The sequence below is a fragment of the Marmota monax genome, unplaced genomic scaffold, assembly GCF_021218885.2.
Source record: "Marmota monax isolate L192 unplaced genomic scaffold, Marmota_monax_Labrador192_F-V1.1 WCK01_AAM20220418_F8-fsc00028, whole genome shotgun sequence".
In the NCBI taxonomy this organism is placed as follows: Eukaryota; Metazoa; Chordata; class Mammalia; order Rodentia; family Sciuridae; genus Marmota; species Marmota monax.
Window position 1 is genome coordinate 7636918 of NW_026694779.1, and position 14222 is coordinate 7651139.

General features: G+C 36.0%; 1 protein-coding gene across 1 annotated transcript in view; it reads right to left on the minus strand.

The window, feature by feature from the left end:
* Arl8b (ADP ribosylation factor like GTPase 8B) overlaps positions 1-14222 on the minus strand; it is a 44042-nt gene that overhangs the window by 2836 nt on the left and 26984 nt on the right. Inside the window, exons 2-6 of the mRNA XM_046425513.2 lie at positions 9415-9495; positions 7712-7785; positions 7220-7313; positions 4309-4376; positions 3959-4029 (exon numbers count right to left, since the gene is read on the minus strand). Coding sequence (XP_046281469.1) covers positions 3959-4029; positions 4309-4376; positions 7220-7313; positions 7712-7785; positions 9415-9495 — 388 coding nt within the window. The remainder of the gene's footprint in view (positions 1-3958; positions 4030-4308; positions 4377-7219; positions 7314-7711; positions 7786-9414; positions 9496-14222) is intronic.

The window sequence follows — 14222 nt, forward strand, 5'->3', positions numbered from 1 at the left end:
TCTGGAGGAGGGGCTGTCACTACAGCACGGGCCACAGCAAGGGTTCCACAGCCTTGCCCTTTTCACACTCTGAGCTGCATTAACACTTTCCTGTGTTGCAGGGTGAGCCTTTCCTGTGCTCTGTAGAATATTTTGCAGCATCTGTGGGCTTAACCACTACAATTCCCTTATCACCCCACATGCACTGTGACAACCAAAAACATCTCCAGACATTGCCAAATGTCTTCTGGGGAGCAAAATCATCCTGTGTTGAAAACCACTAGACTAGAGGGGGACAGATAACTCTGTACTCCAGTCTTATGTGCTAACAAATCAAGATTGTAGTCTCAGGTCAACAGGAAGTCACTGGAAAGTTATCAGCAGAGAAGGTCTATCAGTTTACTTTATTTAGTAAGCTAGCAATATCAACAAAAGGACAATGTGGAGGTTTGCCAAGATGGAGGCTGAGTATTCCAACTGGAACAGGAAAGATATAAAGGCCTGGAGGAAGCCAAGCACTGTATGGATGGAGTGGAATAAGGAACAGGTTGAGACAGAGAACTGACAAGAGCTGGTAAGTGACTATAGGTATTAAGTGAGAAAGAATCTTCTGGCCTGAATGAATACCTGTCATGTCCCTGCTAAGTAAGGCAGTAGCTCAAAAACAGCTCTGAGGGAAAAAGACAAAGAATGCAGCTGCGGACACATTACAATGTGGGGAACCACATGCCAAGGTGTCTAGCAGGTGAGGTAGCTCCGCAGATAAGAGAAGACATGGGGACTAGCAAGGTCTTCTCATCACATAGGTGGCAGATAAAGCTACCGCAGTTCACATCAATGAGAAAAAGAACACAGACTGAGGAGAAAAGGCAGTAAGTTAGGGATGCTGAATTACTGTTCTGTGTTCTCCCAAGACTGAAGCAAGAAGATCAAAAGTTCAAGGCCAGGGTTAAGGCTGTAGCTCAATGGTAGAGCACTTGCCTAGCATGTGTGAGGCACTGGGTTTGATCCTCAGCACCGCATAAAAATAAATAAAGGGGCTAGGGTTGTGGCTCAGTGGTAGCACACTTGCCTGGCATGTGTGAGGCACTGGGTTCAATTCTCAGCACCACATATAAATAAATAAAGGTCTATCAACAACTACAAAATAAATACATAGACAAGCAATCAAATAAATAAATAAAGGTATTGTGCTCATCTACAAAAAAAAAAAAAAAAAAGTTCAAGGCCAGCCTGGGTAACTTAGCAAGGCTTTCCCTCAAAGTAACATAGTAAAGGAGCAGGGGCCTAGGTATGAGAGAGCTCAATGTAAAGCACTTTCCTGGCAAGTGTGAATCCCTAAGTTCAATCCCTAGCACCACAAAAATAAATAAAGAATAAAGGGGGGTGTCGCCCACCTAAAGGATGTGAGAAACTATTAGAAGTAATTATATTCTCTTAGGCCCCAAGCCTAAAAGAAAAGTATAAATTTGATCTTCCAGTTTCCCAACTAACATGCATTAGAGAAAATGTAAGCAGCACACTATAAAGAAGAGTCTAGATCTGAGATATGAACAAATATGACCTGCTCACGGGAATAGGACTTAACACAACTGTTAAAACAGGTCCTTCACATCCCTACTGAGGCAGTAATAAGGAGGAAAGGTGACTCTGAAGTGAACAACCAAGTATACATGTTTAAGAAATTCATTAACAAACAAACAAAAACCTCTGTGGACACTGGACAGGCAATAATGCTCTATAGACAGATGAATCATTGAGGCCAGGTTAAAATGCAGAAAAGAAGTGCTCTATACAGATGGAGACTCATCTTCTAAGAAAAAAAAAAAAAAGTCACAGTATAAAGGGTCCTTGCAAAGATCATCTTCCCAGAGGTAATCTGTCCCCCATGTGATCTGAATGAAACTGAGGTATTTCATGTGCAACACAAATATCTAATGTGACTGTTAGTTTTATTTCTTGTTCAAAACAAAAAACAGACATTCTGATTTACAAACTACTCACTTTGATTCTAGTTTCCTTAGACTTGGTAACACAGACTTGGTAACACTTTAAGTGAATCAACAGTTTTGAAATTACAAACATGATGACTACTGACCCACCCAGCCTCAAACAGCATAAGTTCTCACCAGCTCTGCTGTATCTCCTGCATAACTGGGTTAAAGAGACCCCTCCCCCTCCACAGGAAATTTAGTTATTTTATGACATTAGTAAAATAAAAGATCATTTGTCTCCCTTCAAAGTTCTTGTTGTTTTCTATTTTAGGAAACACTTAAGAAAATAAAAGGGAGTAATGTCTTTATAGAATAGTGTGATGTACTAAAAATTACAGTTACTATAGAGCAAGGTTTCTCACCCTTGCAACTATTGATGTTTTATGCTGTTAATTCTCTGCTGTGGGGTCTGGATCAAGTCATCAACATCTCCAGTCTCTACTCAAAAGCGTGCATCACTTTCCTATTTGTGACAACCAAAAAAAAAAAAAAAAAAAAAAACAAAAAACAAACAAACCATCTCCTGAGGGGAAAATTCCCCACCAACAAACACAGGGGTAGAACAAATGCTCCCTTAGGAGCATGCCTTAAAATTTAACAAGAGTTTTCTCCACTCACACATAACAGAATTTTTTAAAATATAGTATTTGTAGAGGCTTTGTAGTGTCTGTTCTCAAATTAACTGAATGTTCCTGATATAACAAGTCACTTATTGTATCCACTTAATAAAGGAAAATTTGTGTCTATCAGGGATTACACTGCTTTTAGGTTATCTTTAAAGGAAATGGTCAGAATAGCTATCAACACTAAGAGCTCATCAGAACATGTCTGGAACTGGGGTTAGGGGGTTGGGGTAGGGGAGAGGAGGACAAACTGGAATTAAGTTGAAAAAACATTAAGTGTGATAAGATCCAACACATGCTGGATTATAGCCCAAGGGGGGAAAAAACATTAGAATTATTTTTAAATGTACTTTTATATACTATTTATTACATTTATTTGAATACATATTTGTTCAATAATCCCTCATGAAATTAGTTAAGAGACTGAAGTGAGCAGTAATTATATATGTATGCACGTATGGTATGTAAGCAGGTAGATATGTAAGGCCTTGAGAAGACAGACCTAAATTGAACAGTGTCCTCCTAAAAGTTCATGTCCACCTAGAATCTCAGAATGTGATTTTATTTGAAAACAGGGTCTCTGTAGGAGTAATTAGTTAAGATAAGATCATACTGGTTATGTGGGCCCTAATCCAACAACTTGTGTCCTTTAAAGAAGATATTATGTGCACACCATGGGAAAAAGCCATGTGAAGCATGACCATGAGGCAGAGACAGGAGCAATGCACCTATAAGCTGAAGAACAGCGAGCACAGTCGGCATCCAACACAAACTAGAGTGAGGCAAGGCTGGATCCTTCCCAGCCTTCAGATAGTGCATGAACCTGCCAACAGCTGTGATTTTCAACATCTAATCTTCTGGGCATGAGAAAATAATTGTCTGTTGTTAGAAATCACCAAGTGTATAGTACTCTGTTGTGACAGTTCTAAGAAATTACTACAGATATTATGTAGGTAAAGGGTATTCTTGGCTTATGCTTCCAGTAGAGAGGTAACACATTACAGTAATATACTGGCTTAATAACTGAAAAATTGTTACAATGCCTGTTTGTAATGTCTTATTTCAAAACTCATTTTGTTGTAAAGCACTGCTGGATAATGGATCTATGAAAATTAATACAATAAATTGGTATTACATAATGTTTAATCTCATGACTTTATTGAATTTATTTAAATAGTATATAAGATTTAGAATATTACATTTGTTGTCAAAACATATAATGTCTAAGCTTTATCTTGAGGCAAAAGCAATAGTACTCTGTAAAGTCACTTTATCAGAAATGGGGGAAAATGAACAGCAAGAAGTATTAAATATTCCTTCCAATGATACCCATTCCTTCCAAAAATATCAGTCATTTCTTACCTATATTATCCTTTTCTTTGCAAGAAATTGAATAGCAGCAAATTTCTCTATCCTGAATAGCAGACAGGTTCCTGTAAGAAACAGTTCAAAGAATAAATGTTTGCTTAAAATAGCTGTCACACTGACCACTCTGCTTGATTTTACTTGTTATTTTCATTAGTACACTGAAGAAATTATTTTACTACTACTAAAACTTTAGGGATTCACTTCTCTCGTAGGCCAAGTTTATTTACTAAAAAACAGGACTACAATAATTCCTGGATAATGTAATGATGCTAAACAGCACAGTGGGCATAATGTATGATTTAGAACTAAATTTTTAAAACAAGATAACTCATTCTTAGACATACATTTTTTCGATTAGCTGTTTCTCATCCAAGGCATTTGGAAGATCTCTCTTGTTTCCAAGTACTAGTACCTTTAAAATGAAAAGATATTAAGGATAAACATTTATATACAAAAATATCACAGAAGCATATCATTTTTATATCTGAAGATGTTAAAATTAATGTAAATACATACCTCAATACTAAAGCATATTTGCATAACTGGTGGCCTATCTCGTTCATTCAATTATTCATATTGATATTCACTTAATGCCTAACTCATAGATACCTTTAATTCGGTATGCAACTGCAACTTCTATTTAAAACATTCTAAGTTTTGAGCTGGAAGTGTAGCTCAGTGGTAGAGCTCACACATGTGTACAAAGCTCTGGGTTCAATCCACAGCTCTAAAAAGAAACCTTCTAGGTTTATGTTGTACATTGTTATTTCTCTTTTTTTTTAAATATGTTTTAGTTATTGATAGACCTTTATTTTATTTACTTATTTATATACGTAGTGCTGAGAACCAAACCCAGTGCCCCCATACATGGTAGGCAAGCACTCTACCGCTGAGCCACAACTCCAGCCCCAAGTACATTGCTGTTTCTTAATAAACCAAAACTAAAATAGGAACATATCTTAACCAAGGGTGGAAAGCCTTTCTTTCTTTCTTTCATTTTTTAATCTCAATCATACTTCGTGTGAACACAGAAACAGAATTTTAGTAAACCAGTATCCAGGAGCTGGGGACTTGACTCAGTGATAGAGTACATGCTTATCATGCACAAGGCCCTGGGTGTAATCTGTAGCAGCTACATAAATAATAAAACAGAATTTCAGGGTCCATTCTATAGAATATACTTATACAGTGTATACTTATACACTTATGAATACTCTAAGACAATGGATAAGTGTAGGCATCAGGATGAATACAGTAATTATATACTCTGTTATCATGACTGTTATATAAATATGCTTTCAAAAGAAAGCAGAAACAACCTTCTCAATTACCGTTCTAACTTTCCCCAATACCCTTAAATCATTCATTCCTACCCTCTTTCTTTGTCTTCCTCCCTTTGTGGTACTGGGGACTAACACATGCTATGCACAAGTAGCTCTACCACTGATCTACATCCCCAAAAGCCCACCACCTCTTTTTAAGAGGGGTGTCACTAAGTTGCCTCAGGCTGTCCTGAACTTACGACCTTCCTGTCTGAGCTTCCTGAGTCACTGGGATTACAGGTGTGCATGGCCACCACACCCAATCTTAAATCAGTTTTCTACTGCTTGAAAGTGAGAATCCTTATGATGACCAAATAAAACTGATTTTTATTTATGGTATACAGAATTAGTCTTTAATATGGAAGAAAAAGAATAAGACCTGAAGTCCGAAACAGATTCAAACCTGGCCTTGTGATAAATGTCTAATGATGGCTACGAAGATGGGGAAAAAAACACTAATCTCAGTATGTTGCGAGGATTAATGGAGGTAATGTAACTGAAGTATCAGGCCCTCATGATTTTATTGAGAGGCTAAAGCTGGTCCTCCCCAGCATTCCTTAGCCCAACTAATGGCACCACCTTCCATCTAACTGCAAGAGCCAGGAGCCAGAATTCCTCTTTATCCTTCACTCTTAATTCATTGCTTCATCTGTTGGACTATACTCCTACATGTCTCTAAAATCTATTTCCTTCTCCCCATGTCATTCACAATACTACCCTAATCCAACATCCTACAATTTGTCAGGGCTACTAAAACAGCTCCTAAATCTGTCCTCCTCATAGTTCCTTCTTGACCACTTCGATTCATTTGTAACTATAATCAGAGTGATATATTCAAATACTAAATCTGATCCTTGCAAATACTTCAGTGATTTCCCACAGTCCTGCTCAGTGCGGCCTCTAGTGTCCCAGCTCCAACATTGCAGGCCATGCTCTACCCCATTCTCCCCACTCAACTCTGAGCTCTAGGGCCTACTTCCTACCACCAAAAGGCCTTCCTTGTCCTTCCCCTCCAGCTGTCACACCCCACACACTCCTATACATCCTTCAGCTCTCAGTTCACACATCACCTCCTCAGACTCCTTCCTCTTACCCTAAAACGATATAAAACCTCCCCTCTAAATGTCATCATAGAAATTATCAGAGAAGCATTATTTAGCTGTTTACAGACCATGTATCTTGCCCACTAAGCCACAAGCTCCATGAGCGCATGCAGTATGTTTTTACTCACTTCCACGCAACACCATATCCCTGTTGCCTAGGAGTTTAGCCAATGCCTAGGACATGGCAGATAACTCAGGAAATATAAATCTTTCAGACCTTTAAAAAGACGACATTTTACTAATTTCAAACATAACATGAAATCAGCTCTCTAAATCCACAGGTTTGACATCCATGGATTCAAACAAATGAGGATCAAAATTATTTTTTTAAAAAAGTGAAACTAATATACATGTACAGACTTTTTTTATAGTTGTCAACCCTAAATACTGTTAACTACTTATATAGCATTTATAATGTATTGGTATTATAAGTAATCTGGAGATGACTTAAACAACATGGGAGGATGTATGTAGAGTACATGCAAGTAATACGCCATTTTGCATAAGGACTTCCAGGCACAGAGGTGCACACCTGTATCCTAGCGGCTCAGGAGGTTGAGGCAGGAGGCTTGCAAGTTCAAAGTCAGCCCAGCGACTTAGCAAGACCCTGTCTCTAAGTGAAATATTTAAAAGGGCTGGGGATGTGGCTAGTGGTTAAGCACCCCTGGGTACAATCCCTGGTACCAAAATATCAATAATAATAATAATAATAAATAATAATAGGCCATTTTTATATCCATAGAAGGCCCCAGAACTGATCTCTGTGGATCCTTAGTGACAACTATTATCCTATAATTATAAATGTAAAGTAACACATAACCCATACTTACAGGAATTCCTTGTAACTGTGGTTTATCTAGAAGATTATGTAGTTCATTTCGAGAGGCTTCTATCTTATCACGATCTGCAGCATCTATCATGTAACTTAAAAAAAAGAAATGATCAATATGCCTTTTCCATGTGCCTTGATGATGACAACTAGGACATAGATTTTTAATTTTCTTAAGATTTAATGTTATTAAAATTGTTAAAAGTCCTAGATAAAGAAAAGCTCAGCATTTATAAACGCTTTCAGCAAGTGTTTGTAGAGACTTAATACATGCTAGCATTTATGTCCTGTAGCTCTTAGCTACACAAACAAACATAAATAAAGCTTTCATTCTACAGTTGATTTTTTTTTAACTCTCATGTTAATGAAATTACACTAAGAAATTAGAAAAGAAAGATTTTTATTGCCTGACATAAAGACCTAGACTTCGGAAGTATTAAAACAACCTTCTCCTCAGAAGCCTAAATTGATTTAAATTTTTAACAAAGCTTACACGATGGCATTGACTCCTCTGCAATACCGTTCCCACATGCTCCGGAATCGGGGTTGTCCTCCTATGTCCCAGATCTTTAAATTAAGACAAAACAATTCTCAATAAAGGTATTTCAAATACTTCACTGAAGGAAGAATGGGAGAGAGATCAGGAAGACATATTTAATCTCACAGTGTGTCAAAGTGCTCCTAAAAACTCAAGCTCAAATAAGCTCTTAATCTGGGAATTCTTTGGGGCACTTCTAAACTTGATGTCCATATTTAATACGCTAACATTAGATCTAAAACTCTGCTTGAGCAAAGACTTGGTTCATGTGCCATAATTTCTTCCTTTTCCTGTTAACTCATACACTTCTAATACTAAAAATGTCTTTAATGTAACAATTTCAAAATCTACAGAACCATGAATCAGCCAGATTTCAATCCCAAGATAGAAAACAACAGTTCAGAAGCTATTGTAAAGTTCAATTGTCTGAATGCCCAATCTTTTTAAGTTATCCTATGAACAATACAGCCACCATTCCCACGTAGGTGTTTTTCATAATAAATATTAAGCCTATTCTGTACAGAACCATGTTGATCACTGAGCTACATAAAACTCTTAAGTCATGGTATTTACTTTCAAGGTTTCCAACTTAGCTAGGTACCAGAAAAATGTATAAAGAGACATATATATACATGACTAAATAAGGAGTTTCATCCAGAAAAGCCAAAGAATTTAATGAACAGATTCTACAAATTACAAGAACTGGGCAAAACAGTCATTATGGTCCAGGCCATTTTTAGAAATAAATGTCCATGAAAGATTGAATCAAAGCATCAAAAATAACCCCAATGAGGTGCTGAGGATGTGACTCAGTGGTAAGTGCCTGCCTAGCATGCCTGAAGCACTGGGTTCAATCCTCAGCACCACATAAAAGTAAATAAATAAAATAAATGTATTATGTCCATCTACAACTTAAAAAAAAAAAAAAAGGCAATTAGTAACTGTTAAAAAACAAAGCAAACAAACAAAAAAAACCAATGAAAATGCTAAAATATTATCCCTAACAATGGTTCAGGATATAAACCTATTAAACTCATTCTGAAAAGAAAATCATGTTAAAGAACTAGTTAACTTTTTCCTATTTTATAGTTTCAATTTTAAGCTTAGAAGAAGAAAAACTGGGTGATGGTATTGTTGCCAAAGACATAATATCAAATTATCAATATTATAAATAATTAATTCCCTCTCAGTATAAAATATTATTCATGAAACAATGTAATGCCACAATCCAAACATGCTGAAGATGAGATCTTTATTTCTTGGGAATACCTAGATCCCAAATATCACTTCTACTAATCCATATGCTAATTTTTAATGGCACTTAACATTTCAACTCTTTTTTTTAATGTGTCTTTTTTTAATATTTATTTTTTATAATATTTATTTTTTAGTTTTTTCAGCGGACACAACATCTTTGTATGTATATGGTGCTGAGGATTGAACCCGGGCTGCCCACATGCCAGACGAGCGCGCTACCGCTTGAGCCACATCCCCAGCCCAACATTTCAACTCTTATACATTCTTTATGAAGAAACAAAAATGATTACATGCCCATTCATTACCTAGGAACTGCAAAATACTCAAGCAAAACCAGAGAAACAGGGAAAATTTCCAAGCTGTGTATTCTAACCATGGATTATAGAAAAAAACTGACGTACCTTTATTGTGACGTTACCTTTAGTCACTTTCCTCATGTTGAAGCCCACTGTGGGTATCATATCTTCACTGAATTGACCTGACTAAACAAACAAAATGTCTGGAGTTAGATGAATCAGTATTTATAAAGAGAATAATCTTCTAGCATCAACACTGCGTCTGTACCCATTTTAGCAAATAACTCATATTTTAGTGGTGCTAACAAACTACTTTAAGAAAATGTTCCTCATAGCCCCAGCTCTTAAAGAAGAACATTACTTTGCTCATATAAAACATATTATTCCATTAAAAAGACACTTTGGAAACGAGGCATCTTACATTACAAACACTTATAAAATGTTAACATTCATTGCTGAATAGTTTTTATGAGTTAGTCTTTTAATAATAAGGCTCATAAAATGTTGTCATATAGCAGTTTTCCTTTTACATAATCAACTGTCCTTTTGGGCTTCTATTCTCGATATCATAAGACTACAACTAAATATTTGTCATAGTATTCATATGACTTTTTCACATTTAAAATATTCATCAGTTTGGAACTTGATTATATACTTAAAGGAAGATTCTATTTCCAAATGACTAACCTGTAATCATCCCACCATCAATTTAAAAATCTACTATTTCATTTAGTAAGATAGAAATTAGGTGCTTCATGTAAACATTTAAGGATGAAAGATATATCCAATTTTCCAATTTACTTCTTGAATTTCCTGACATTTACCACTTCATTGTATAAATAATTACTGAACTTCTTATTGATCTACTGAGCAAATATTATAGCTTTTTTATATATTTATAAATACTTTTCCTGGGTTCCTATGGGTTGATGTGAGGAATAGGCTACCTATTAAGCACAAATAAGAGCAAGTGATTTATTCTAAAGTCATCACTAGGTATTGAGACATAATATTTTATGTTTTCCATTTGGGTGAAGCATGCATACCTTGTAAAAATGTACCTAAAGAAAAATGGGCAATTTATGATAAACATTTTTATTAAATTAAACCTGAGAAAAGGTCCACTTTGCCCAACTAATTAAGAGTGATCTGCTAAATACTATACAAAGAAAGGTGGGTTCTCAATTTTCACCAGTCTGTTTATTCCTGAGTAAACACTAGGGTTTTTTGTGTTTTTTTTTTTTTTAATCAAAGCTTATTCTATGTATTATTGTACACAGTAGATCAAGAATTTGGAGCATTTTCAAATTGCCTTCCTGCATCTCCCACCTTCCAAGTAAACTGTAGAAATTAATAATTTTAATATATCAGCTAGAATTATACTAAAGACATTAACTTAAGAAGAACAGTCCTTTATCAACTCTTAATATCTAACCACTATGTGGTCTCAGGCATGTGGTTATCTACTGAGTCATTCCAATCTTATACCTTTCAGAAAAGTATCAAAATTGGCATAATTTCTTACAAATTTCTTGCCATATTTTTTGACAGCTATTGTGAAAGACATCTTAATGAGCCATAGTAAATACTGACTTATGTATTTATATTCCAGCTGCTTTGGCAAAAAGGTTAATGAGTTAACCTTTTTAGATAAGCATACTAAGAGTAATGAGTATCTCAACACCTAAATGGTTAAACAAATAAGACTAGTTTCAAGGACTGGTTAAATAAATAAGACAATTTTTATTTTCAAGGCCCTAACCCTAGCCAATTTTTTGTATAACTTAAGCTAGCCACTATAAGTCCCAAGCAAACTAAATTCCCATTTTATAGAACTCCAAAAGTTCATTCATTCTCTCCTGTTCAGTGGTGTTTTGGTTGAGAAAAAATGTTAGCACAACTAATCATTAACTTCACTTATATTAGACATTAATTCTCAGAACTTTCATATATATGAACTGTGTGACAATCTATTCATGAATCAAAACTAGATATATCAAAACTAATCATAATAGGGCTGTAGTTGTGGCTCAGTGGTAGAGCACTTGCCTGGCACGTGTGAGGTACTGGATTCGATCCTCAGCACCACATAAAAACAAAAATAAAGATATTTAAAAAACTAATCATAATAGAAGATATACAAATAGCCAATAAGCACATGAAAAGATGTTCAATGTCACTAACCATTAGGGAAACACAAATCAAAACCATAAAGAGATAGCACCCATTAAGATGGCTACTAAAAATATAAACAAAAGGGGTTGGTATAGATGGCAAATTCCTATAATTCCAGGAACTCAGTAGGCTGAGGCAGGAGCATCAGAAGTTGTAAGTCAGCCTCAGCAAGGCCCTGTCTCAAAATAAAAATAAAAAGGGCTGGGTATGTAGCTCAGTGGTAGAGAACTCTAATGTGCATGAGGCCCTGGTTTAATCCCTAGGATTGGGGGAGGGGACAGGGACAATTAGTTAAAATCTACCAGTAGGTTCCCTGGGCACTCCCCATTCCTAGGTTACAGAAATGTCAAAGAGGTAACTGTCAGAAAAGTATAAAGCAGAGAATGTCTGTGACTGAAACCAGATGCACAGACTTTCAAACCACAAGACTGAACAATCACATTTTCTTAGGGTCATAAGGACACTTGGTAACACTTGGTAACCTCCAGACCAAGATAGTTGCTCACAACCCACATTCCAGAACTGGTCACCTCTCAAGACAAACTACCATGGCGCCAACCTACCTGAGACTTGAGACATTTCCACAAAAGATTCAATATAAACCTTTTTTGTTCCTGGTAAGGAAGACAGGGGAACAGCCTCCTATCTCCCTTGATGTAGGCTTATTGCTAACGAAACATTTTCCTCTCAAAGTTATTGGCTCTCTAAAGATGGCAACACAACCAGACTTTGTACAGTTAAAGTTACCAGCCTCAGGTATTTTATTACAGTAACAGAAAACAGTCTAGACCATAAGATCCCACAATTCCTTTTCTGGGTACATATCCCAATGAACTGAAAACAGAGACTTAAAAAGACATTTTGTATATCTATATTTACAGCACTGTTATTCACAATAGCCAAAAGGTGGAAGCAACCCAAATGTCCTTGAGCACAAATGAACAAGATGTGATATATACATTCCATAGCTACAGCATGGATTACCATGAAGACATCATGGTAAGTGAAAATAAGCCAGTCTCAAAAAAAAAAGAAAAAAGAAAAAAAGACATTTTCTGATTTCACTTATAGAAGGTGCCTAAAAGGAGCCAAATCCATAGAAACAGAAAGAATGGTGGGGACTGAACACATTCCTAGCATGTAGCAAAACCTGAGTTCAATCCCAGCACTGGGAAAAAGAAAACAAAATGAAGGTTCCCAGAAGCTGGGGGAAGAGACACTGAGGAACTCCCTTTAGTGAACACAAAGATTAAAAAAAAAACTTCTAGAGATCGACAGTGGTTGGTCACACAAAATGTATTTAATACTATGGAACTGCACACCTAAAAATGGTTAAGGGGCCAGGCACCATGGCACACGCCTGTAATCCCAGCAACTGAGGCTGAAGCAAAAGGATGGCAAGTTCAAGGTTAGCTTGAGCAACTTAGCAAGACAAAACAAAGCAAAAAGTGCCAGGAATATAGGTCAGGGTTAGCACAGAACTGGGTCCAAACCCTAGATTCAAGTTCTAATACTGTGAAGTGGAAAAAAAAAAGTTAAGATATTTTCCTTATTTTCCACATTTAAAAAAAAGAAAAAAAAAAAGTCATGACATAGGAAGAGGCAAATCATTACCATTTTATAGAAAAAGGAAATAGATTTCCAAGTACCTTCTGGCAGTAAAAATTTGTGACTATAAACGTTATAATGCTACATTACAATAATAAAATGATGTACAGAGCTGCAGTTTACTGGGGTATGCATCTCTTCATTATTTCTCAGACAGCAGGTGCTAACAATAATTTTCCTATAATTTAGTTACTGTTGATAATGCGGAACAACTGAAAATTAGGTAAGCAAGTATACTTGAGTTTTTATTCAAAATATCTTGCGTTCAGCAAGATTCCCATAAACATGTGTTGAACACACTAAGAATTATTAAGCTACAAAGGAGGAAAATACTGAAACTCTTCTATCAATAAAGTACTTACAGGGCTGGAGACAAAGCTCATCGGTACAGCACTTGCCTAGTTGGCACAAAAAAAACGTGGTTGGGCAAAATAAAACTGTAAAGAGACTATCCTCAAAGTCAGGGAATCAGTAAGTCATGAGACCCACTTTGAAATTCAGCTTCCATATCCAGAAGGAATTGGAATACTATCTCCAAAGTCACAGAAAGTTCTTAACATTTATGGTTTTATGTTTTACCATAGGTCTTTCAGTTAAAATATATTTAAGTAAGCAGATAAATGCCTACAGCAGTGGAAAAACAATGCCAACTCCATCATGCAGAATTTACTACTAGATTTCAGAAGTGAGACAAATGGAAAAGGGTTAAAAAAAAAATTAAAGGGAAGAGAGAAACCAACGTAAAGTCAACACCAGGAAAGCAAAAGACATGAGACAATGAACCTATATTAGTTAAAGAATTTCACCAAAGACACTCTGACACTTCAAAACAATCTGGATGGGGGAGGCATCAACTTTGTGTTTCAGTGTAGAGATGTGCTGTGCTTTGATTACTTATAAACTGTGATATCTGACCCTGCTGAGAACAGAATGAAATCCTCGCACATTTCAGTCTTTTAAAGTAGGATCATTCTACATGGACTAGACTAGATTTTACAATTGTTCTTTTAAATGAACTAATTCAGAAAGCATGCTATTAACAACATGGGAAAAGAAGTTTCTCTCTGTTTGACCTGTATATCTATACTAGCAATCAAATATGATATAATAAACTTTAAAAGACAGTGGAA